The sequence below is a fragment of the Ambystoma mexicanum genome, chromosome 6q (assembly GCF_040938575.1).
Source record: "Ambystoma mexicanum isolate Mex_15411 chromosome 6q, UKY_AmexF1_1, whole genome shotgun sequence".
NCBI classification, from domain to species: Eukaryota; Metazoa; Chordata; class Amphibia; order Caudata; family Ambystomatidae; genus Ambystoma; species Ambystoma mexicanum.
Genome location: NC_090937.1, coordinates 1,645,819,523 through 1,645,846,533, shown reverse-complemented (window position 1 = coordinate 1,645,846,533; position 27,011 = coordinate 1,645,819,523). Strand labels below are relative to the sequence as shown.

Below are 27,011 nucleotides of genomic sequence, written 5' to 3'. Positions count from 1 at the left end.
TAATTCAACAGGTGGCACCCCTAAGCTTAGAAATTCCAGCACTACTTTTAGTTTCTGGACTTCCATGTCGGGGTTCAGACCCTCTGTGACCCAGTACTCCTCTGCTTCTGAATGGCCATCTATCTTTTCCTAGGGGCTGTGTGTGCCTCTGCCCCCTTTTCCCCTGTTGTGGGTGGGTTCTGTATTGGAGCCTAAATGATTCCACCAGGACACCACCATTGATACCTATCTCTAAAGAGGACTCATTTTCAGCTTTTTATTAGAAAAAGAACCAGGTATTTATCAAATTCAAAATCAGTTGGGTTTCTCAGACTAGGGGTGGTCCCTGCTGCTTACCTCAACATCTAAGAAGGCTCCCTAGAGCAGTCGTCCCTTATTCCACACCAGTGCATCTTCCATCTCTATTCTGTATACTCTAGTTAGGTCACCCCTACTGTCGGTATCTGTCTCTTACCCTAGGTGTGGCTAGAGGCTGTCACCTTCTCTCTCGCATTCTCCCTCCTTCTCTCTCTCAAGCTCCCTCAGGGGCTCTATATAGGACCTGACTAGTTTTGCCTGATGGTTCTGTCTTTCTGTTCAAATGGTTACCTCCACAGATGTTCCTGGTTTCCTCCCCTCATTTCACTCTGCTTCACCACACTTCGTCTGATTTTACTGCTCCCTCAGACTTCTTTCTCCAGCCTGCATTTGATGTACCCCTCTCCTGGTCTTGCCTCTCTCCCTCTCCACACTCCTAACCCTGTTCTTACCGCCGTCTCGTCCCTCTCCTGTCTCTGCACTTTAGATAGGTAAGATAGCTCAGCAGGTTGAGTGCTCGCTGCTGCAATCTAATTGTGACCTGCAGTTTCGAATCCCGGCAAGGCCAACTCAGCCTTTCATCCTTCCGAGGTCGATAAATGAGTACCAACTTCGGTTAGGATGATCATTATCCCTCCTGGTCTCCTCTCTCTCTCCAACAGTGCTTGCTCCTCCCGCCACTACACCTGCCTCTACTCTTTATAAGTTCTTGCCTCTCAACACACGCATGTTAGGGAGAATTCTTCAGAATGGTTAATTTCCCTTACCTGTTGAGTCCCTCAGCAGCTTTTCTGGATTTCTAGGATTCATTTTTTTCACCTGATAGAGTGTGAGCCTTTTTCCACACTCTTACATGTGTTTTGCTGTGTGTTGGACATTTTGTGCTCATGGACTATGGAGTCTCACCCACTCCATAGGCATCATCATTTTACTGTGTGTCACAGAGACCCTTTCGTGCAGTGACACAGGGTTGTCTTTTTAGACTTCCCACTGTTAAACACCATTTTCTGGGACTGACGCCTGTCTCCCAGAACATGTAAATTTGCCATTGACTTTACTAGTCTTTTTAAATTTACAGACCCAGTACAAACTATCTTCCATAGAGTACTGGAAGGGTTAATAGTTATCCCTTTTTGTCTGTTTCTCATGGGACATTACTTCGTTCCCCTTTCTCTAAGATTTGGCTGGTGGCAGTGGTATCTACCATTTTTAGTCTACTGAGTGCTATGAAAATAGCCTCGGTACTGTTAGAGGCTATGGTAGTAGCCTCACACTCTAACCCGCTGGACCCCATGGATTTTATTTTGGTTCCGGTCAGGTTTATTCACCATTTCTTTTTGTAAAGATCTTTCTCGTGTTTTACTCTGTGCGGCAAACCAGGTTTGGTTCCTTTGTGCGCCGTCCTTTGGCGGGCTTCTGCACAGAAGCCCTCCTTAGGCACCCGAGTGTCTGGGTGGACAGGATGTGAGGGTGGGGTTTTAGGCCCCCTGCACAGGGTCTCCTTGGAGACCCAAGTCGCACTCTAGTTTGATTGGCTAGGTGGCTGTCCTACCGGGACAGCCACCCTGCTGTGTGATTGACAGCCAGGCTGTGTGAATGGGGGAAAAATGCTTAAAAGCAGTTCTCTGGGACTTGGAAGGCAGAGTCGCCACTGGAATGAGAGAACCAACAAGGAGCTGAAGGGAGACGACTGCTGCAACTACTGGACATCCCGGTGAAGCCCTGCTGCAGGTCTGAATTGCCCGAAACTCAGACGACAGAGAAGATCTGCACAGAATCTTCTTCCCTTGAGCTTGGTGTGACCAACCAGCTCGCCAAACACCAAACGCCAGCCTTCCTCTCCTGGTTGAATTTGCTGTGCATCACTGCAGTGAACCGGATAGCCAGGAGGAATGGAACCTGTTTGGGTTTTAAGGAGCGCACCTTTTATTCAACACTTTGCTCTGCTGCTGGCTTCTTCCCTGGGTCGTGCAGGACCCTCCAGTCCTCCTCCTTCTTGTCACCACGACAGTCGCTTCAGGAACAGTGAGCCTGCAGGAACTGCCAGGAATCAGCACCTCAGCTACAGCATTCTTCTTCATTTAAGGTACTGTTCAAATCTGGTTGTTCGTTCATTCCGTCCGCCGCGGTAAAAGTGTTTGAAATCTTTCGCCTCTCCGAAGGCTTGCCCTTCTCTTCTCTTTTGAATAACTTTTCCTCCGACCAACTTCATTTTGAACTCTTGGCAAAGACTTAAACAGGAACTACTCTGAACTATGTGATCCTCTGCAAAGACTCTGAACCATTAACAATTGGCCAGGCCTATTGACTTGAATCCTAGTTGTAGTAATCCTTTTCTAGATTGCCCTGCCTATCACTTGTTGGTGTTGTTGATTTTGGATAACGTTGTCTTTTCCTTCCTTTTAAATTGCTGGAGTGTTATTTTGCTTACACTTCATTTTGAGCCTAACTGTCCAGAATTGATTGGGGGTTATTGTAGTATATTAAGATTGTGATTTTCTAATGCTTTATAATAGTGAACTGTTTTATAACTGATGGTGTAAATAAATGTATTTTCTTTTACTCAGAAACCTTGAGTCAGTGTTTGTTTGAATCATAGTAATTGCTGTCCTTTGTATAACTTCTGATACTGCTCACTTTACTCTTGAGATAAGTCTGGCTGCTCAGCCATCGCTAGCACTTTACTCTGTAGTACAGGCTTGTACCAAAGGTGAATTTGTACTTGCACTTGTAGTCTTAATTGTGTGTGGTGTTTCCAAAGGGTACTGCATATGATTCTGCCTAACAACACCCAAGCTTACAGACACCACACTTTTATGAACTCTCAACCGTCTTTCTACTCTCAGCTTTCTATTCAGTGTCTCATTCACACACAGAACCCAGTTAGTACCACCCGCTTAGACCAAACAGCTTACCTTCCTTCTCTCTATATACCTCCTTCCCCACCGTGTACGTTCTCCTTGCTGGTCCCTTGGTTCGCTTGTGCCCTCAACCAAACACCTTTCAACCTCTTCTGCACTTGCTTGCCTTTTATAGTCCATCCTACCTGTTGTGGAATTCTAGTTGTCTCCCATTTATGGCTAAGCTATACTCCTGGGCTTCGTGACTTTCCGTGGAGGTCTTTAAGAAAGCTTCTATACCCAACCCCTTTTCAATCTACATGTGTGTGGTGGCTGGCTGCTCGTTTTGAAAGTGTTTCTTCTCATGTCCTGGTGAGTTTTGTTTCCAACTGGGATTGGGGAGGTTCTGTGCCTCCCCTAGTCCCCTGCAGTATCTTTTCACTTTCAGTAAATTTTGTGTTGCCTGCCATTCACATGTAGTCTGCCTGTGGTTGGTGGGGTGGGGTGGGTTGGGTGAGGGTGGGTTGGGTGTGTCGGCTATCTGGGAGGGGAACATTCTATTCAATTCTCACTCCAGCCATAAGTCCATATCTCTGGTTCCTGTCTGGGTTTCCCTGTTGCCTCCAGGTGCATTCTGGAATTTGCGGTTCTGAAAGAGAGACCTGGCCAGAACTGTGGTTGCAGGCATTGTGTTGGGGACAGTGGTACCAATTTCCTTAGATATGATCAAGAACTCTTGGGAGTCCAGGACTAAGGTCCCTCTTGCCCCTCCGTTTGTTTGCCAGGGTCCCATCGCTGGCAATGTCACACCACATGGATGTGGGAAGCCAAGAATGACCTGCATGTCAGGGGATAAATGCCAACCCTCATTACAATGGCAACATTTGTGTCTTCCGATTTCCCTGACGAAATCGCCCTCCCAGGTGCGTCTGAATGTTGGCATGAATGTGGCAGGGGTCGGCAAAACCAGCTCCCACATTTACTTCTATGGAATGGAGCCCATTGTGGTGTTCCTACTGCTTGAAAATGAGGCAGCGTTTTCAGTAATCAATTGGGTCCATAGGTACGGGGACCAGACGTCCCGGTTTTGTCTGGACTGTCGCTGAATTTGGTGCTCTGTCCCCCTTTCGCAAGATTATGTTCCCATTGGAAACTGCGGAGGTCCCGGTTTTTGGTAGTGAGTCTTCATAGCTGGCAGGCAGGAATGCACAATCTCGCACAGAAGTTATGCTGCATTTGCAACTTAAGATAGTGTTCAATGGTGATAAATCAATTACATTATGTTTATTTGACAGACACTTTCAACAGTTAGTCCTACTTTTATGTTAGTTGCCCTGATTTTGAAATCTGTTCACCCTAGCCATATCCATGGGGATTCCCGTGCACGATGTGGGAATTCTGGCGCCGATATCCCACTCCGTACTAGAATTGGGTGGATGCAGAAGAAAAAGAAAATGAAAAGAAGCTTCCTGCCTCTGAGCACCTTCCACGCGCGAGACCGGGATATGTGCAATGCCTTTTTTCCATGCTTTTCTTCCGCTTCCACCCCCTCTATAATGAGGGGTGCTGCAGAGGGTGTCCACAACCGGGCACATTTTGAACTTGCCCCCAAATAAGAGCAGTTGAAAGACGATGTACTGATGGAGCACCCAAACCCCATATGACATCACATTGGGGCGCCTCCCTCCGCTAACCCAGAAAGCAACTTTTTGGCAGCCGATAAACTGTATAATCATAATAATGGCGGTTAAAGGGGCGTGGTTAGGAGCTGACTGGAATGGCCGGCGGGAATGGCTGCCCTTTATTGCAGTCTCCTGCTCCGGGACCGCGCCTGAAGGTGCGAACGCCTTGTTGCCGGCGAGGAATGATGATGGGCAGAAGCTTTAAAAAACAGTTTTGGGAAGGGGGCAGCCCCATCCGCCTTCCCCAGGCACTTTAACGTGAGGCGAGATACATTTGAGGCACTGTAATGAATCAGAGAGGAGGAGGGTCAGCAAATGGGGCGCTTTCCCAAATGTTTCTGCTTGTACCTCTTTTTGGCAGAACATTCTTGGCAGCAGAGCTATTTGCTGTTGCTCTCATCTGCGCATGAGATTAAAATGTGTTATCCTTACAAGATCGACATGGGCCTTTCTTTCCTACCGGGGTGAATTTTTTCTTGTGAGAGCATTCAGTAGCTTACTTTCAGTTGGTGACTCAGACGTGCTCCCAGAGCCCCCGTACCTACAGAGGCTTCCAGGCCGCTTCTGCAGAAGGAGCCGCGCCCACCTACAACGACCGCTCCAAAAAAACATGTGTTCCGAGTGGTCTAATAGGTGCCATTTTAAGAAATGTCCTCTCTGCTCTTTGAAGCTGAGCGCGGCTCTGAGGGTGAAAAAGCACATGCGAGTAGACTCTTGTAAGAGATAACAAGTATGGGACAGGTGCATGGGGAAGTGTGAACAGTGTGAGAACGTGGAGATCGAGGTCATTGATGTGACGTAAATGAGGTTAGAATTATTGCTGGTGAAATTTGTATTATTAGTTGATCAGTAAGGTAAGGCATTATAAGGTAAGGCAAGGGAATGCCCTCCTCAGAAGGGGAGGGAAGGTGGCACCATGAGGCAGAATAATATTCAAAAGAGGTTCTTGGAAATACAAACTAGTGGTCTCATATAAGTAGTAGGCCTGGAACAAGTAGCGGTTGTTAGTGTAGCGCGCTGGTTCAGTTTGCTGTAGTAGTGTTTTGTGGGTGAAGAAGCAGGCCCCAGAAGGGGCGGTAATCATGTGAGTCGTGGTGTGGTGTTTTCCCGATCTCTTGGAGCGGTGTGTTTGCGTATGGAAGGGTGAGAGAAAAGGGTGGGGGTTGAATTTCTTGTTTTAGTTGTTACAAGCAAGCGCCAGCGTGTGTAACGCATTAGACGGATTATTTCGGGGTCAGTAAGAAATAGACGTTGCTAGCATGGGGGAGGATCACCAATAGAGCACATGTATAATGCCCTGCCACTGTATCGTAACAGGGTGGATAAATATCATAAGCAGTGGATCGCAGACACAGGAGGAGGGGGGATGCCCTGCCCATGGCAGGGCTCGCACAATAAGAGCATTTTGGAACAAATGTCCACATTTTTAGTAGCGAAATAAAACGGGAAGCAGCTACAAAAGAGAAAAGAGATCCTCAATCTTTGGTGTATGTTCGAAGGTATCGAGGATCACAGTAATGAGGCAGAGGCACAGAGACAGAAGTTTGGGAAGGTAGAAGGCGAAGGTGGGGTGCAGGTAGGGATCAAGGGATTATATCTCTGGACACCATATCCCGTAAAAGGGAACACTAATACAAGCTATGTACCCGCTACAATAGGGATCCATCCCACAGCAGTAGGGTCCCCCGCAGTATCCGCATCATTACAGGCTACCGCTCCCCACCTCCGTATACCCACCCGCCTGAAGCACCAGCATCGATGGAGTACAGGTCTAGGGTGTTTCATCCTCTCCAGCATGGGGTCTGGCATGGATTCACATGCTCATGAATATTCCCCGTCGTCAGGCTGGGAATCCCCGGTAAAGGAAAAATCGGTATCAGTTTCGTTTCTGATCTGTCTTTCTTAGTAGTAACCAATCGCTGGTCTCTGGGTCATACTGCCCCCAGCCAATGACTGCCCTCTCCCTAATCCCCTCCCCTGGCAGCCATTCTCAGATTTTTACCGCACGTTCAAGTGTTGGGAGTCCTCATGCTATAGCTCTCAAGCTTTTACTGCATTTTGGGATTTTTCAAAGAGTTTAATCTCATTTTTTCAGTCAATCGAGCCTCAAGCTCCACCGTTGCTACTTCCGATCAACGGGGACCCGTTTTGGAATTTTCTAAACCCCTCAAGGGCGAAAGTTTCGTCGAGTACGCTTCTGGGAGGATTCCAGAAGACCTTGAGGCCTACCCCATGGACATGGTCCAGGACAAAGGAAGCTCGACGCCCGGATCCAAGCTGTTCAGGAACTGCCCTGGATACGGATTTCAGAATGTGTTCAAGGAGGACGAGCATTCTAGATGCCTCTACTGCCTTCACGAAGACAAAACGCATGTGGAGAAGGACTGCGCATTTTGCAAGAACATGTCGGAGTGGACCATGAGGGATCAGCGAATCCGCCTCACCAACTGGCTGGAAGGGAAGAGCCCAGCGGTAGGTGAGAAGAGGTCCGAGCGGTCTTCTAAGTCCTTTGAGGGCGCTCCGGTGACGGGGCCCAACAGAAGGCTAAGCACCGTGAGTCCGCGGGCACCGGGAATGCCAAACGGTCAGGCTCCTCGGCTGCCAGGCAGGGCGCACTTTCACCGACAACATCAACCACGAGCCAACGCTCTGGCTCGGGGAAGAGAAAGTCAGAGATCCTGGGTAAGCTTCTGGAGAAGCCCTGGTCGATCCCGACGGAAGCAACAGAGGGGAAGCGAAGCGTGACCCTCCCCCCAAGGTGAAGGCCTCAAGCACACCAAAAGTCGTGAAGGCCCTGATTCACCCGGCTATGGCCTCTATCGAGGGAGTTGTGGCGGCCCTGGCGAAGCCTGTGGAGGCTACCCCAGTGGAGACGACCTCGGGGCCCAGGGTTTCCCTGCCACCGTGGAGGGAATCCTCTTTTCAGCCCATCGATAAGACCCCCGTGAAGACCCCAGTGGAAAAAGAGGGGGGGCCGGTGGGCATCACGGACATGGATACAGCCTCTGAGGAGGAGCTGGTTGAAGTCGAGCAAGGCCTCAACAAGAGGTCTGAGGCGGTCCGGTCCCACGGGAGGAATCCCGGGGAGGCGGACGAAGAGAGCGACGGTGGTGCCGACGAGGCTCCCGTGGAGGAGGAGCAACCATCGCGCCCATCGCAGCCAGTGTCCGACAATAAGGTGGCCATTTTGATGGCAATCCAAACCTTATGCACGGAGATAAGGACAGGGTTGCCTCTACCCCCAACGGATGACCCAGCAGAACTGGGCCGATCAGGAAGCCCTCCAAACAAGCGGAGGATAGTTCACCCCCCACCACCCTTCCAGCCCTTACGGCCCGCTCAGCCTTCATCTCCTTCCCCTGATCCTAGGGATGACACAGGAACAGATACGGCCACGACGGGGACAGATGACGACGGTGGTGACGACCGGATGGGCCTTCCATCACCAAGCCCTCGGGCCTGCCCGCCCGACGAAATTGGCTCCTTCCACGCCATGATTTCCAGGGCATCTGAGCTTTTCCAGCTCTGCCCCGAAGAACAGAAGAAGGAAGGCTTCCTCTATCAACGGTGCGAGGCCAAGAGGAAGACTGTCCTCGCGGTGCCATTGCTTGACGACATCTGGGACGGGGGACTTGCTCTCCTGAAGAACCCGTCCATGACGCCTGCCAAGAGGGATCGGTACAAGAAGAAGTACTGTGTCCCCGATTCCGCCCCTTTGTGCCTTAGGGCGCAGCTGACCCCGGATAAAGTCGTCTCGGCGGCGGCCAAGTAGAAAGCAGCGGGGGTAGCGGCTTCAACTTCAACCTCCCCACCTGACGGCGAGGGAAAGTGACTGGACGCCATGGGATGACGAGTCGTCTCGTCCACGGCAACGACAATTAAGGCGGCCAACGCCCTAGCGATTGGGGCCCGCTACGACAGGGAGTTGTGGTACAAGATCGCCCCCCCTGCTGGACTTCCTACCGAACGACAAGAGGGCGGAGGCCCTGGGGATCCTACAGGAAGGTGAGGTGGCGTCGGACCACGCCTTAACGGTGGCCACGGACATCGCATACACCGGGTTCCGCCAGTTGGGCAACAGTGTTTGCCTTTGATGGCGGGGATGGCTCAAGGCAACAGATTTCCGCCAGGACGTGCAAACCAGAGTTCTGGACATGCCCTTCGATGGGAACAACCTGTTTGGAAAGACCGTAGATGAGTCACTTCAAGACTGACACGGAGACGGCTCAGGCCTTGGGAGTTTTGCAGCAACGACGGCTGCCCTTTCGGAACTCCGGAGGCAAGCAAGGTGCCTCCAAAGGATTTGGCGGTGGCTCCTCGACGTACCACTAGGCAGCCCGTTCTTCATCACAAGAGGCCTACAGAGGGCGCGGAAAGTCAGGAGGACCCCGTCGCCAGGGTGGAAAGGCCGCCTCCAAGCAGGACCTAACCGGCCGTAGCGTTGTGTCCCCACCTGAGCACCCCGGTGGGAGACCGGCTGGCGAAGTTCGTCAGCGTGTGGGAGTCCATCTCTACCGACCGTTGGGTGCTGGATGCCCTGGCCCGCGGGCACACTCTCGAATTTCTAAAGAAGTGCCCCCGAATTTCTCCTGTGGCCAGGAAGGAAAATCACATCCCACAACTGCTGTTAGAAGTAAGGGCAATGCTCAAGAAAGGGGCCATCGAGCTCGTCCCGAAGAGGCTCCGGGGCTCCGGAGTATACTCAAGATACTTCCTTGTCAGAAAGATGACAGGTAGTTGACACCCCATCCTGGACCTGCGTCGGTTAAACAAATACATCAAGGTCCAGAATTTCCGGATGGTCACTCTCCGTGCTGGGACAGCTGGAGGCAGGCGACTTCCTATCGTCGCTGGACTTGGAGGATGCTTACTTCCACATCCCCATTCTAAAAGGACACCGAAAGTTTCTCAGATTCATAGTCCAAGGACGGCACTACCAATTTAAGGCCCTGCCATTCGGATTGAAGTCGGCTCCCAGGGTATTTACCAAGTGCCTAGCGCCAGTGGTGGCACGCCTGCGCCTGCAAGGGACCCACGTTTTACCCCTACCTGGACGATTGGCTTATCCGGGGAAGGACAAGGGAGCTCGCCGTCGAGCACAACGCAAAAACCGTCCAACTGCTCACGGACCTGGGATTCTCCATCAACTTCCCCAAATCCCACCTTGTTCCGTCGCAGGTCACACTGTTTCTGGGAGCCAAGCTCGAAACAGTGGCACGATTGGCTTCCCCGTCGGAGGAAAGGACGAAGGCTATCCTGGGCAAGGTGCAGCGCCTGCTGGCCACGGACATGGCCAAGGTGCGGTCCATCAAGTCACTTCTCGGCATGATGTCCTCTTGCATCTACCTGGTGCGCCTATGCAGGCTGCGGATGCGTCCTCTACAGGAGTTCCTCGAAACCCATTGGATGCAAGCGGCGGGCAGCTTTGAAGACAAGATCCTGCTCAACGAGGTCTTCCGCCAAGCTATTCGGTGGTAGGGCACCCGCGCACATCTCGCAGCGGGCACAGATTTTCAGACCCCAGCACACCAGGAGACGGTGACGACACCACCACAATGTTCTACATCCGGAAGCAGTGAGGAACCAGGTCTCCGGCCCTATCCAAGGAGGCCCAGGATCTGTTGCATTGGGCCGTTGCCCAGGGGAGGTTTCTGGTGCCCTTCCACCTAGCAGGGATAAAGAACACCATCACTGACTCGCTGAGCAGGGAGCTGCGCTCATGCCATGAGTGGGAACTGCGTCAGGACCAAGTGGATCGGCTTTTTCGACGATGGGGCAAACCCCATATCGACCTGTTCGCGACGGCGGCAAACTCCAAGTGCCAGAGGTTCGCCAGCAGGTTTCCCCAGCCGAGGAGCATGGGCGATGCTTTCTCGTTCCCCTGGGATGGCCTGTTCCTGTATGCGTTCCCTCCGTTGCCGTTGCTGCTTCGACTCATCAACCAGCTCAAGAGGTCCCGGGGCAGGATGATCCTCGTCGCACCGGCGTGGCCGAGGCAGATCTGGGGAATCGTTCTCGTTGTGCCCGGTCCAGGTCCCAGTCCTCGACACGCTCGAGACCGTGTGCACCTGTGGTGTCTTCGAGGAAGACGTCAACGCTGGTGGTGCCGAGGTCGTCGAGGGACTCTTTCGAGGCCCCGCCTCTGAAGAAGTCGTCGACGCCATCGGCGCCCAGGCTGTCGAGGGACATGCTCGGGGCTACGGCCTCGAGGCCTGTGTCAACGCAATTGATGCAGTCGGCGCCGCGTTTGGCGTCGACGCCGCGTTTTTGCGTCAACATCGATTCACTCGATGCCTTTCCAGGCTGTTTCGACTGGGGTACCCTGGGGCTCGGTGGAACCCCCTAGAACGGCTCTGGCCAAGGTCAAGCATGGCTTTGTTCCACATTCTGTGCCTTCTTACCGCCATCTTGAGTTTATTTCAGAGGTGGATGAGAGCTCTGATGATGGCATGGTTCCTGATACGGTGCCAGACGAGATTCTCCCGGGCCATAGCCAAATTGAGGACCTGCGGCAGTCCCTGCACGATGCCAGTGGGCTGGACACCTCTCCGGACGTGGAGTTTTGTAGGCCTGAGCCTGGCACTCATGCCGACTCCTTGTGCCGGCGCCTTATGTCCAGGGTCACCGAGTACTTGGGGTGGTCTGCTCCCCCAGGGGATTTTCTTCAGGGTGACCTTACGGATATCCTCGACCATGGTCCACCAACTGACCCGGTACCGCCATTCCATATGGCTCTACAGAGGAGGGTGGCGGCGGCTTGGACTGCTCCGGAGAGTCTCCCGGCAGTGGGCAAGTCTTTGCCGCGAAAATACCACCCAGCCAGTAGTGACCCCTGCTACTTGATCAAGCACCCCACTCCGGAGAGTTTGGTGGTGCAGGCGGCTACAGCCCCGGCAAAGCAGGCGTTGTATCCTACCATCCCTCCTGATAGGAACGACAAGTGTTTTGACGGCTCGGCGAAGAAAGTATTTTCTTCAGGGAGTATGGCGCTTCAGGCGGCCAACTCCGTATGTGCCTTGTCAGGTTTCACGCACACTCTGTGGAACTGTTTCCTTAGCGGCTGAACATATTCCCGAAGGGGACGAACGGGATGGTTTCCTTGCCATGGTTCAGAATGGCAAGGATGCCATGTGTGAGGCCGTTCAGTCAGGGTTGGACATGGCAGATTGCGTCAGCCAGTCCATGGCGGCGAGCACCGTAATACGCAGGTTTGCGTGGTTGCGGAAGTCGGGGTTTGCTCCTGATGTGCAGGCCCGGCTCCCCAACATGCCCTTTGACGGGGAACATCTTTTTGGCAGCAAGGCTGACGAGAGCCTTGAGAGGTTGCAGACCTCAAAAGCTGCAGCGAAGTCGTTGGGCGCTGCAGTTTGTCAACCTCCGCCTTTTCATCCTAGGGGACAGCAATGGAGGGGAGGTTCCTTTCGTTATTACTCATCCTTTGGTAAAGCGAGAGGAGCTGCCAGTCAAAGGGCCACCGTAGGAGTGCCAGAGGTGGAAAACAAGGTACTCGAGGTGCGAAGGCCGCTCGGGCTGTTGCCTCTTTGCCCTCATGCAACGCCGCAGCCGATTCAGCTCAGTCATGAGGCCATGTCCCATGGTTCGCCGGTTGGGGGAAGGCTGGCGCAGCATCTTGTAGAGTTCAGGAGATCATAGCCCACGGCTACTGTCTTCCTTTCCGGCAGAGGCCTCAAGACAATCTACCAGGAAATCTCTCTTTGAAGAGTCCGGATCCGCTCCTTGCGCAGGAAATTCAATCCCTGCTGGAGAAAGGCGCCATAGAACTGGTGCCTGTAACGGAGAGGAACAAGGGATGGTATTCCCCTTATTTTCTGATTTCCAAGAAAGACGGGGGATTGAGACCCATCATGGACTTGCGCGGTTTGAACAAACTCCTCAGGAAGGACAAGTTCAAGATGGTTACTCTCTCTCAAGTCCTCCAGGCCCTTCAACTTCAGGACTGGTTGGTGTCTCTCGACATCAAGGACGCTTATTTTCATGTGCCGATACATCCAAAGCACAAGAAGTACCTGAGGTTCGCGGTTGGGACTCGCACTTTCAGTTTCGGGTGCTGCCGTTCGGATTGACCTCCGCCCTGAGGGTCTTCACCAAGCTCATGGTAGTGGTGGCAGTGCACCTCAGGAAAGGGGGGGATTCACGTCTACCCCTACCTGGACGATTGGTTGATCAGGGCGCGCTCTCCCGAGCAAGTCCGGGATCATCTGTCGGTCACCTGCCACTCCCTTCACAAGCTGGGCTTCTCCCTCAACTGAGGCTCCAGTATATCGGAGCAGTGCTCGACACGTCCCCTCCCCAGTTGAGGGCTCATCACATTCAGCAGATGGTGCACAAGTTTCAACTTGCCCAGAGTCTCCCAGCGTTCGAGTTCTTGAGATTGCTCAGCCTCATGGCATCCTGCATTCTTCTGGTGCCAGAGACCAGGTTGCAGATGACATCTTTGCAATGGGCACTCAAGCTCCAGTGGTCTTAGTTCTCCGGCAGGATGTCGGACGCTGTTTAGGTGTCGTCCTCGGTCGCCCAGGACCTTCTGTGGTGGGCCGTCGAAGACAATCTGATGAAGGGGGCTCCATTTTGGCTACCCTTGCCGGGGGTGACGATCGTGACGGATGCATCCCTCACGGGATGGGGGGGCTCATGCCAACCAGTTGACAGTCAGCGGTCGTTGGTCTCCATCGGAGTCCAGACTCCATATCAATCTGTTGGAGCTGAGGGCCGTCAGGCTAGCCCTGAAGGCTTTTCTGCCGACTGTGCAAGGGAAGAATGTCCTGATCCTGATGGACAACACGGTGGCCATGCACTACCGCAACAAAAAGGGGGGGCAGGGTCACTTCCTCTGTGCAGGGAGGCGATGCAGCTCTGGTTATGGGCAATCCAGCAGGAAGTTTCGATCTCGGCAGTTAATCTGACCGGAGATGAAAACGAGACGGCAGACTCTCTGAGCAGGCAGAGCGCGATCTCTCACGAGTGGGAGTTGGCTCAGGAGATTCTCCTGGAGATCTTCGCCCTTTGGGGGACCCCTCAAGTGGATCTCTTCGCCTCCAGTGTCAACTGGAAGTGCGAGAGGTTCTACTCGCAGGAATTTCCTCCAAAAGGAGCGTTAGGAGACGCGTTCGTGGTGGAGTGGTCATTCCCACTGCGGTACGCGTTTCCTCCAGTCCCTGTCATCCAGCAAGTACTGCGGAGGTTACAGAGGTTCAGTTCCTAGATGATCCTCATTGCTCTGGCATAGGCCCGGAGGACGTGGTACCCGGACCTTCTTGACTTGTCCATCTGCCCTCCACGTCGTCTTCCCTGCTGAGACGATCTTCTCTCACGGGAGGCGGGGGTCAGGTTCTCCATCCAGAGGTCGGATCCCTCAACCTTCACGCTTGGTTTCGGAAAGGTTGATGTATAAGGATTGGGACCTCCCTGAAGACGTGATGAAGGTGTTGCTCTCGGCCAGACGGCCAGCAACAAAGTCCCTGTACCGTTGCTGTTGGCGTAAGTTCTGTGACTGGTGCAGGGTTAAGAATGTGGATCCTTTTGCATGTGACATTCCCATGGTTCTGTCTTTTTTGCTTTCTTTGGCCCACAGGGGCTTGCAAGTGGGTACCGTTAAAGGTCACCTGGCGGCGCTGTCCATATTTAAGCGCTCGTCTGAAGAGTGTTCCTATTTTAAATTCCTTTAATTTCTCAGTTTCTGAAAGGGCTCACTAATGTGTTCCCTCCGTCACCTTTCCAGGTGCCCGGTTGGGATTTGAACCTTGTTCTCAAGTTTCTGATGGGTGCTCCGTTTGAGCCTTTGCATTCATGCCCTTTGAGACTGTTTACTCTTAAAACTGTATTTTTGGTTGCGGTCACTTCCGCTCGCAGAGTGAGTGAGTTACAGGCACTTTCAGTTAAGCCACCCTTCACTGTATTTCATAAGGACAGAGTTGTCCTTAGAGTTCATCCTTCCTTTCTTCCGAAGGTGGTGTCGGAATTTCATTTAGGCCAGAAGGTTGTTTTTCCGGCGTTTTATCCTCCTCCACATCCTGGTAAGGAAGAGGAGAGGCTCCATAGGCTTGATCCTAGGAGAGCGTTAAGCTTTTATATTTCACGCATGTCCCGGGTCAGAGTGGACGATCAACTCTTCATTGGTTATGCTGGAAAGCGTTTGGGACAAGCTGTGACAAAACAGACTTTGTCTCGCTGGATTATTTTGGCTATCTCTGAGTGTTACCGCTTGGCGGGTAAGGACCCACCGGTCAGCTTGCGGGCCCATTCTACCAGGGGTATGGCTGCCTCTACTGCCCTACAGAGGGGTGTTCCTATTCGTAACATCTGTGATGCAGCCACCTGGGCTTCGGTACATACTTTTGTATGTCACTACTCCCTCGATTCCATCTGTGGGCAGGATCTGGCCTTTGGCAAGGCAGCCCTTTACTCTGCAATTTGATTGGGCATTCTAAATTTCTGTTTTCCAAATTCTTTTCCCACCTCCTTGCATTGGTACTGCCTTGGGAGTCTGTCATAGATATGGAATGCGTCGGAGGACCCAATCCCCTCGAAGAACAAGTTACTCTCTTAGCTGGTAACGTTCTTTCGATGGGATGATCCGATGACGTATTCCATATCGTTCCCTCCCTGCCTTCCCCGCTACAGAACTTCTTATGCGATTGCAGCTTACGTTTCCGTAAGGCTTTGTGTGTCAGACTGGCAGAAGACTGGTGCCACACGTTCTGGGAAAAAACTACAACTGAGGCTACGGGCGTCGTGCGTCCTACTTATAACATCCGTCGGAGGAGGTCCTCGAGGGCGGCGTATCGACGTCATTGACGCAGGACGCAGACACCGAAGATTTTCCGAAGCAGCTCAGCTGTGGTGATCACATATCATAGATATGGAATATGTCATCGGACCATCCCATCGAAGAATGTTACCAGGTAAGAGAGTAACTTGTTCTTCTTTATTATTGTGGGAGGGCACCTGAGTGGGAGAAGGAGTTGTGGTTACGAAGATGATGTAAGCAGTCTCCGACAGATCTATTATGGAGGTAGGTTAGCTCTGGGAAGACAGACAGGGATCTCCCGGGAATTGCTAGCGGTAGCATTTGAACAATTGCACTAACCATCTCATAGTTCGAAACAACATATAGCTGCAGACATACAGGAGGACTGGTTCAGACCAAATATCCAGGAGAGCACCACTGATGTCAATGTTTTAGCACAGAGATGGCACTACAGACGTTACGGGGCACATTGCCCCACCCTATTAGGTCATTCTGTGAGTTACACATAGATTACGCCGATATGGGGGAACGTTGTAATGGATCGAGGTACCTCATTGTGGTGGTCTGTCCCTTCTCAATGTGGGTGTAAGCAGAGCCATGTGTGCACCCAGATGCCAAGTGTGCTGCAAGGTTTCTGGTGCATGAAGTGTTCCCGCACTGGAGTGTGTGTGAGGTCTTGAGATCATACAACGGCACACATTTCTTCAATGCATTATTCCAGCATGTTACAGCACTACTTGGTATCAAGCATCGGATGTGTTTGATTTATCACCCACAGGCAGGTGGCGTTATGGAGAGGATAAATGGCCTCCTCAAGATGAAGTTATCTAAATTGCGCACCACTTTGAAGAAAAACTGGGTGTACTGTCTGCCCCAGACCCTTTTTAGCTTAGGCACGCAGCCAAGCAAAGTCAATCACTTGACGCCTCATGAGGTGGTTACTGGTCGGCGCATGTATACTCCTGTATCCTGTGAGAAGAGTTTCCGATGCGCATAGGACTGCAGCGGTGTTAGGAGAGGAATTCAGGGATTATTTGACGACACTAACTCGGGCCATATGTCTCCTGACAGATTGCACCTCCCAGAATCGTGATACAGAGACACCCGATTCAGCATAGACATTGGGAACAGATCTTGAGCATATAACGGCTAGACCACTGTTGCCAGGGGATTACGTCTACGTCCGCAACTTTGTACACCGCTAGAACAATCCCCAGTTCCAGTGACCGTATGAGATGGTGTTTTGCACTCCCCTCACAGTTAAAGTGAAGGAGCTGCGCTACTGGGTCCACCTCTCTGACGTTCGTAGGGCACCTACATAAAATAGAGTGGTGCTTCAATGTCTCAAAAACAGTGGTGTCAGTACTTGTTCCCTGAGCACCTTACTTAAAGTTCAGCTGCCAGCTCCATACTTGTTTCTTTTCTAGGATATCTCTCTCTCTTTCTCCCTCTCTCCCTGGTGAAGGGGCGGAAATATGTCAATAACTAGCAGGATAGCACACTACCTTGCTTGGCAGAAGGACTGGTAACATACAGCAGCGACAGAATAACAAGAGTGACCCACTTCTGTTCACAAATTTGTACAGAGCATATCACAAAGCTGACATGGATTGCAACAATGGAAAAACCATTGAAAGTACGCAAGGAAGAAAAATACAAGTTATGTTTTCGCAGCAAAGGTACACTCTGTTGACATAAACAAACATTGTAATAAGACTCTCTTGACTCTTGATTGCAGACATGAAGAAAGGAACAGCGGCATTGATGGATTACTACTGGATCTGTGGTTGTCAAGCTTACTTGCACCTCCCAACATCATTGCGGGGCTGTTGTTCTCTGGCCACATTGCATTCAGCACTATTGGTAATCCCAGAAGAGCACCTGAAGGGGGAAGTGCTGCCTGTAGAGGGGCCAATGAGTTTCCCCACAATACAACCTGAAGCTAAAAGCCTGCTGCCCATGCACAAGCCTCACATCCGGCTTAGGAAAAGGACAATTCTAGCACACACAGAGAATGAAAAGGTTGTACTAAATTTCTAAAGACTCTTCCACTTTGCTTGCTGAAATACCAGAAGAATATCGGCTGTTCAGCTCAGCTGAGTTCTTTGCTTCCCTACTCTTGCCAGGGGAATATGCGGCGGCCAATGACAAATAGCTGCAGGTAGTGGGTTGGGAACTAGTCCAGCTTGAAAATGATACAGAGAATGGGTTCGACGTGATCATGGTTGTGTTACGAGCACTAAGACTTATGACACTGCAAAATAGATATGTGCTTGATATGTTATGTTAACAGCAATGGAGGGAGAGTGGGGTGTGAAAAAAATGTGGCAATTCCTGTTGCACCTTCGTACCTCCAGAAGACGTGAAAAATGCATCACTATCCCACATCATTGCAGCTGTCCATGGCCTAGGTGCTCACACAAAGAAGGAGGCAGGAATTCAGGACAATGATTGGCTAAGGATGACTTTCAACTAGGCCCTATCATGACTAGGAGCAATCGTGAAGATGTTAATGCCCATCATTGTATTCATCCTGGTCATTTTCTGCACGTGTCAGCCGGTTCTTCAATGCTGTGCCACTGTGGCACCTGATAGCGCAAGTATGATGGTATTAATTGGGGTTCCAAAAGCACCTCGCAAAACAAAAAATATTGAAGTACAAACCGATGTTGCTGTAGGTGGCCGGAAGTATGAAATGTGTCCCAACCCGTATGGAGATGATGTTGATCCTTTATACCACACTGTTATTTCCCAGCCCCCTGTTCCAGAAAATTACACAGAGGTTTGGGTGGACCTTGCAGGGGAGGGGGGTTATATTGACATGACTTGTTCACCTGAAGAGTATGCGCGTTGGAGGTAAAGTTTGCGTTCAGTGTGTAGGGCGTGGGTGCCAGTAAAAAGGAATATGCCATATGTGGATGTAGAAACTGGGGAGTGGGAGTGCAGAACAATTCCAGAATGTGTTACTGTAGAAGTAACGAAAGTAGAGAAGGGGGTAGAGGGCAGCCCCATTCCCCCCACCCCGGGCGCTTTAAGTCAGGCGAGATGCATTTGAGGCACTGTAGTGAACCAGGGGGGAGGGAGGTCAGTGAAAGGGCTGCTTTCCCGCCCAGTGGGACCCCATGCTAACATCATCATTTATAGCGTATTCATATGTGTGGCCCGAGGTGCGGGCAGCATCGCTCTTTTGCGTAGATGTTAATATTCCTAGGTAGAAGAGAAGTCTTGTACAGTAAGCACAGTAACGGCAGCATTGCATGCACTAGGCCCACCGGTGCAGCTGGCAGTGCCTTCCTGAAGAGAACGGGCCTTGAATTCTGTGACGCACCAAGTGAAACTGGAAGTGAGTACTATGGGGTGCCGTTATAGCAGCAAAAATTCAAACGGCGAGGGGAACTACTAATGGTATTTCACCAGTGTAAGAGGAGGACCATCATTTTATTCCAGGTATGCCTTGACTAAAAAAAGGCCATAAACTTATTATACACTAACTGTGCAATATATTGGCAAGGAACGAGTTTATATATATTTATTGAGCTGTTAATATATTGGTGGATGCTCCGTATGCTTCTATATGCCATATTTATTTCAGTAACGTAATTCATTTAACAGGAATCTACGACTTGAGACATGGGATTTACCCGATGATTTTATTTTTACATTTATAGCAGCACATCAAACCCTCAGGCCTCAGGGCGCTGGTTACGTTGAGTGTGAAGTGAACCTTCTTCAAAGTGCAAGTGATGCCGTAGTGTGCAGTCTATTCTGCGAGTCATTTTTGTATGGTATATCACGTCTGCTATACTGATTTATTTAAGAGAACCTTGCTTATACAAATTCCATTAAAATAAAAATGCCCACATCTAAAAGCAATATTAACAAAGACTGTATCACCTTCTACTAGTGCTCATAAATGGCCAAAACGCAATTCCCCGCTGCGTGAAGACTCGGATTCTGATTGAACCATGCAGTATATCCTAAATGTACCAGGTATGGAGGTTATCAATTTAAAACTGCAGCAGTTGGATGACTGATGGACGTCCATTAAATCCAGGATGGAGCTAATGATTAGTAATGCAGAGAAAGTGTCAAACAAAGTATTGCATCTTGAATTGGCCATTCAATTCTCCACAAGCAGTCAGAAAACTCTGGGAAACAGAAGTAGGCATACCAATCTTTGCATCGTTGGGCTTCCTGGTGGAGTGGAGGGAGAAGACCCTATTCTCTTCCTGGGATTCATGATTCCGAAACCTTTTTAATTTTGTTGTAATCTCTTCTTAATATTCAAAGAGCTCACAGAGTGGGACCTATATTGCTTTACTGAAATAGAAAGCATGGGTCTACAACGCTATTATTTACATTATTGGAATAAGCACATGTACAACTTATAATGAATAAAATAAGACTATTAGACAGTTGATCTGGAATGGTCGACAATATTTCAAATGCAACTGCATTGCGCAGAAAGGAATTTCTGGCTTTTCACTAGGGATTGAAGCAACTTAATGCTCGATCTAGAATAATTCATCCATGTTCCTTTAAAGTGATGCTAAGATGTCAAACGCCCACGTTTGATAACCGTATGGGTCTCACACAATTCATCTGCTCTCACAAAGAAGATCTGGATACCTCTTGGCAAACTAATACTCAGAATCCATCATCCTCTGGCAGTGTAACTTAATTGAATGTTCATGGTATTTATGTGACATATTCTTCAACTCTGATAGAATACCTGAACACTTTGACTGGAGTGGAATGGAGCCTGCGTGGCCAGGTCCCTTTGGCTCTCCCCTCCCCACTCCTCATATATTTCTAATTATACTTGAATCATGTGGATTTTAACATTGAGCCACTTGTATGTAAACTCAATAATTTAGTAATTTGCGGAAGGATGATTCAAGTTAATGTGTTTGCACTACCTGCCTGGCTTGTGTGACCAAGCAACCATTGATTCAAACAGTGTTCACAGTGTAATTTTTTGTTGAGCTTTTTGGTTCTCAATGTATGTCCTCACTTTAAGGTTCTTAATAATTTGACATGTATATCATATCTTTTATTTATTTATTTCCATTTATGATGCGCACAACTGCCCTAGGGCTTTGTGGCTCTGTTACAGAATATTCACTTAGGTGCAGGTTACATGGGAGAAAAACTTAGTTACTAGGTTAACTTACAATGTGTGTGTTTTACATAGATTCAATTTACATGTACATGTCAAATACAATACATGATATACACATACAGTGTTATGCAAACAGTGGCGAAGGTGTAGTCTACTTAAAAAGTATGGTCTCCAGAGCCTTTCGGAAGGCCATGAGAGAAGTTTCTTTCCTAAGTTTGAGTGGTAGTGAGTTCCAAGATTTTGGTGCTAGCACTTCAAAACTGGAGCCTCCTGCTTTGACTCTGTTGAAGGCGGGAATTGTTATTACAAATTTGTAATATGATTAATGTTGCTATTACAAACCTTACCATAAGATACAATTGTGTTAAAATGTATTACTTGGAATGTGAAAGGATTAAATAATTATATTAAAAGAATCTGAATCAATCTAAACCATCTATAGCATGTAGGCACGAGACACATCACTAAAGGAGGATGCTGAGCTAAAAACGTATTGGGTCGGTGAGTTAATATTTAGTGCTGCTGATGGGAGGATATGAATGGTGTTTCAATTCATATGATTACATCTTTCCAATGACTACATACGGAAACTGACGATGAGTGGAGATGGGTTCTTATCAAATTACTCGTCCATTCTGTGGTTTATTCTATAATGAATACTTTTAGTCCTACCTTGACAGATCCAACCTTTTGGATACATATATGTTAGAATTAAATTGGGAAGCTCACATTGTTTGTGGTGACTTCATTGAAATTATGGACCCATATTTAGATGGGAGATCGTAAGTGAGTTTCAAAAATAGTAGAACACATGAAGAATGTGTAATATATGTATATCCGGATATGGAGTATTAGGCTCTTGACGCAATGCTCATCCATCTGATATAGAAACTGCATTCCACTCTCAACCTCATAACCCGTTATCTCATATTGATTATATTTGTACCTCGAGATCCTTTTCTGGGGTGCTGATGGATTACTGAATAGATTGTATCCCGCTCTCTGATCATGCGCCAGACCCTATGACTCTTCAGCTTAGATATATAATCTGCAGAGTTTTAACAGATGGACGTTTAATAACTCCCCTTTAAAATAATTTTTTTTGGTTAAATCTATTAATATAATTAAGCAAACATTTTTTGAGGATAACAAAAGCGAAGGTACAGTTGAGGCTGTTATAAAGCTGTACTCTGACCTCTTTCTTATGTAGCGAATTATAAAAGTAATTGAGGAAAGCATCTCATCTGTTATTGAAACAGCTGAACGTTCTAGAGAATAATGGCAGTTGTGCATAACCCAGAGAAATTAAAATCTGAAAATCAAGAGATAGAAAATGACAGAAAAGAGGGACCAGGCTAGAATATGACAAACCAGGCAGCTATGTAAAATACCCGTTTTATGATAGAGTGGCTTCCTAGCCAGGAAGTCGTCTTCTAACCAACAGACTTTGTTCATCCAGAGCCGAGGAAAGAAAGAGTAAAACAGGACAGGGCACAATCAACCCTAGGAGACAAGTAAGGATATATAAGACTACACAGACCTCCTCAGAGAGATCAGACATGAAGCACACAGAGGGGGGAGATAAACAATAATAGTGCCGCTTGGGGTAACTCGATGATTTCCTTCTCTGTTTCTTCTCCTGAAGTGTTTTATTGTGAAGTGTGTGGATATAGTTAGACCTCACAGGTCTGACCAGTTGCCAGAACTGGAACCCTGTTCCAGATATAGGAAGAGGTATTGAAAGAAGTCCTAGATGGGAGGTGAAGACTAGACACAAAGTGAACTATGTGCACGTCAATGGAGATGCATCGTTACTAAATGCAAACATACCCATGTCAATAACAAAATGTATAATAAAAAAGAAACCCAGACCGTTTTGGCATTTGTGTCTGAACAGAAGTTTAAAACTGTCTTCTTGTTTTAACTAGATGGCAGTTGCTGAGCCAGACCTACACATTCCAGAGAAAGAGCCTGAGACTGATGCAATCCCTCCAGAAGAGGAGTTTTCCACCGAGCTTATAACTCTTTCATCAGAGCAGGAGCCGGAATTTGAAACATCATCTGAAGATAGCCTGCCAAGGGCACCCCAGGTGGAAAATGGTTTGAAATTACTCTGTAAAACTGAAAGTCTTGGTTACCGGCCAGCCCCTCCTCCAAAGCAAGGAAAGGTTAGGCGAGCATTCCGTCCTCACCGAGGACCGCTCCGCTCAGCAGGTCTGAAGAACATTACCAAATCATTGGAAGAGACTGAGAAGGAGATGCTCCTTCAGCAGCTCTCGCAATCGTTTCTCAAGGAGGACGCGGGAGAGGGCTTTGGCAGCTTCAACCTGCTTCCAACGTCCTTTCACAATATCCTTAAGATCCAGCTGAGTAGGCCGTCGCAGAACAAGGATCTGATCTATGATGAGTTGGGCAATATCACTTCGGTGCCCAAACTGGACCCTGCACGATTACCAAGGCACTGGATCAAGCCACATGTTGAGGTTGTAGACCCAAAAATAGAGGCAGAGCACCAACTTAAAGAAGGGGTCGGAGCTGGTCAGCAGGGTATGAAGAGCAAGGCCTCCAGCAGAGGCAAAGCATCCCGACGCAAGAGGTTTGATGCGCAGCAAAGCATGAACTATGGACTGCTTGCATCTCACGATGGTACACCGAGTCTTACATTGGACAAGGTCACCCAAGAAAAAACAAGTCTGCAGAAATCCCCGGTTGTAAGTGGGCCACTCTCCCTAAAGTCTGGAGTCTTTTTAGACTCCATGCAGTTATCTCCTGGCGTGATAGTCCGAGGAGGAGATGGCAAGGACCGCAACTCATGGCGTGGTCAGCGTCAACAAGAAAATGAGGACTGGGAGCCACATGTAGGATTAAGGCCCATCCGTACCACCATGCCCTGCCCGAGTGTTACAGTGGACCAGCTCCTGAAGGACCGTGTCCCGCAGGTTCGCCCCATTGCTTCTTTCCCAGCATTTCTGCCTTCACTGAGCGGGCACTGATGGATATGATCTTCCTACACACGCACGTCAGGGCAGAGACCCTAGAGAGGTAAACGCCAGAAAAATATCTTGCGAGTCATACCGGAGTCTAGAATTGTCTATACATTTATTTTGCATCATTCTATTCTAGATCAGCTTATATTTTTTATACTATAACTGTGTGTAGTTCTGTTTCTGGAGATAACATGTGTTATTAAGGAATTATTAACTTCTCCAGAAACACCCAAATCTATTGTCTAATATCTGTAAATCAATAAATAGAGAGTATATTTATTATTTTATATGTGGTTTCTTTTTTTCTAATAGGTGTTCTTGCTAGGAAATGTTATCCATGCTCTGCTCTCTGGGCAACGTTGTTATACTTCACACGTCTCTTGCACCAACCGTGGTCTCACAGAAGCATTGAAGATGAGTAATAGCAAAGGCACTTCTGCCATGATGCCGGAGTCAGCAGATAGGGGATTTGGGGGGGAATGCCATGGTTCTTCCTCGATACACAGTAACAGCAGTAACAGCTGAATTGCATAAACAGTGGCGTCTGACTTCAAAACAAGTAATAAGCATATTCACAAGCAACTACAAACTGTAAGCTCACATAACTTCATCATAAACACATCTTCATTCCATTGTCTATGCAGCCTCTTATGGGCTCATTAACCCCTTTCTTTATAGAATTCCCAGATAAGACACACTGTTTAACAACGCCTTTAGTAATGGCAGTGGAGGCAATAGAAATGATGGTTTGGAGGGCACTCTGTTTATTCACTGGATGTTGTCACTTCTCCCCAGGGTTCACCCCTAGCTAGGTGAGGCTGCTACCCAATGGTGCCCCTAGGGGTTGTGGAAAGTGGGACCTCACAGGGAGAGACTCCCCTCATGGGGATAAGGACTCCCATTTCATGAAGGCATTCCCTAACACCCTTTTTCCCTTGGGACTAATCCGAAATCCCTGATAACACTACTGTCTGTTTTGGCAAAGTCTCTTCCATCTTTCATTCACAAATTAATAAAGCTGAGACAAGCCAAAGAAACCTGCCCAGTAATACCAGGTTGTCTTACCATAGTACTGAGAAGAATTGGCCCAACGAGGCATGAATATTATTTCAACAGCATACATATGTGGCTTCCACCGTGGGGAAAGAAACTGAGTTACCACTTGTTTATAAATTAAAGTCTACAGGTACGGGTAACCACACCAGATATCCTGTGGAACATTTTCGGCATAATGAACTAAAAGGAACGGATACTGCCAGCAATTATTGGTTCGAATGTGCCACTATTTAATTTTTGTATCATACATAGTTTTTATAATCAGACAAAAAAGCGATTCATATGCATGAAATAATCAAAATACGAAAAAACAAGGTACATAAACAGAACCGACATCTACAGTTATTGAGCTATGTAGCACTATGCAGATTTTCCTGAAAACATTTCCTTCAATGTAGGTATATACCTTGGGACAATATCTTTGACGGAAAAGATCATATAGAAAACATAGAAAGGAATAAAGATGTCCGCAAGGTATAATGCCGAAAGGAGAAGTCACAGCAGAGAATTGAACTTAAAGAAAGTTGTTTGAATTAAGGATAATTGTACATCGATTTTGTATAACATCTGTGTGTACAGAACTCATTATTTCAAGGTTAGATGGAGCCATTTACTCTATGGTTGGTACATAATGAGGCTCTCCTGAAGTTGCTGAAGTCCGTTCTGAGTGAGGGCTTAAAAGTCCTAAAGTCCATATACCTAGGTTTGGGTCTGCCAACGTGTTAGTTAAACAATCTAAATGTTACAGGAATCTCGTAAAGGTTCAATGAGATTCCTGGTAAGGCATGTTTCGGCAAGGAAACTTCTAGTTCATCTCACCTTCATTGGGGAATCTTTGTGGACCCTGCGAATACACAATATGCCAGAAATGATCAAAGTCTCATTCTAAAGGGGCCATATTGGCTCTAAGCTAAAACGTACCTTAAAGTGTAGGGGAAGTGGTAGACTCCAGCATGCACCTTCCTGTCCAGTAGGGCGCCCGTGTTGGAGGGGCAGTCAATACTTGTGGGTAAAGTAAGCCACAAAGGAGAGGTAGGAAGGGCTCCACCGTCTGCAAAAAAGAATGTGAGCCATATTATATACAGGACGGGCCTCAGGGGGACTGATGTGGTCAGGAGTGTTCTAAGCTGAGTAACCCTGTGTCACGTGGGCTGGCCCACTCTGTTTGTAAGGCACGCACCCAAAACGTTGTTGTTATTGAGAGAGTGAGTGTATTTAGGCAGCAAATTAGGGAATACCGTCCCTAAAATAGTGCGATGTACATAGGTAGTGTGGGTGGCCAGTATTCAGTTGTCAAGAACGGAGTATAATCTGCTCGCCTTCGCACCCTGTGGGTGAAAACACACATGGCACCCAGTGTTTGCCCAAGCTATCGTATGTCTTTCAGTAGGTCATTACGTACATCTAAATTACTCTTATGGCTAGGTTGGAAGACTCCTTCTTCCTCGGTTTGTTATTGCTGGAGGCAGAGCTCCATGGTGCTCAAAGTTTTTTCATCTGGGCTGTGGAGGGGGTGGGAGGTCCTAGTCAGCTGAACCCAGTCCCCCTGATTGCGTGACGGGGTGGGGAGAAAGCATAACTGCTGGGCTGTAAGTGGCCCAAGTCTCTGTGGAGCCGCAAGGACAAAGCGGGAAGCGGAGTGAAGAAAACAGGACACGCTGAAGTATCACGAGTCAGCCCATTGCCACAGGAAGAACCGGCAATGCAATCCCGACAGGCAACAGGAATAGCTGAATAACCTGTAGGGGCTTAGGCCAGCTCAAGAGTCAAGGAAGCATCTGGAGTAATCTCCTACGTCACAGCAGTGATACCCAGAGAACCATGAGTCCAGAAAGCCTTGGGAGGAATCTCCCTCATCAAAGCAGTGATACCCAGAGAATCAAGAGAGCCTTGGGAGGGATCTCCCTCATCACAGCAGTGATACCCAGAGAATCAAGAGAGCCTTGGGAGGGATCTCCCTCATCACAGCAGTGATACCCAGAGAATCAAGAGAGCCTTGGGAGCGATCTCCCTCATCACAGCAGTGATACCCAGAGAATCCAGAGAGCCTTGGGAGGAGCCTGTGTGATACCCAGATAATCAAGAGGGCCTTGGGAGGGATCTCCCTCATCTCAGCAGTGATACCCAGAGAATCAAGAGAGCCTTGTGAGGAATCTCTGTCATCTCAGCAGCGATACCCAGAGAATCAAGAGAGCCTTGGGAGAGATCTCCCTCATCACAGCAGTGATACCCAGAGAATCAAGAGAGCCTTGGGAGGGA

At 48.8% G+C, this 27,011-nt stretch overlaps 1 protein-coding gene across 3 annotated transcripts in view; it reads left to right on the top strand.

Moving 5' to 3' along the window:
- The window catches only part of C6QH2orf81 (chromosome 6q C2orf81 homolog), a 133,258-nt gene extending 109,275 nt beyond the window's left edge, over positions 1 to 23,983 (top strand). For all 3 annotated transcript variants that reach the window (XM_069632449.1, XM_069632448.1, XM_069632447.1), the window contains one exon: positions 22,638 to 23,983. In XM_069632449.1, the coding sequence (XP_069488550.1) occupies positions 22,638 to 23,702 (1,065 nt within the window). In that variant the 3' untranslated portion in view covers positions 23,703 to 23,983. The remainder of the gene's footprint in view (positions 1 to 22,637) is intronic.
- The last annotated feature ends 3,028 nt before the right edge of the window (positions 23,984 to 27,011 follow it).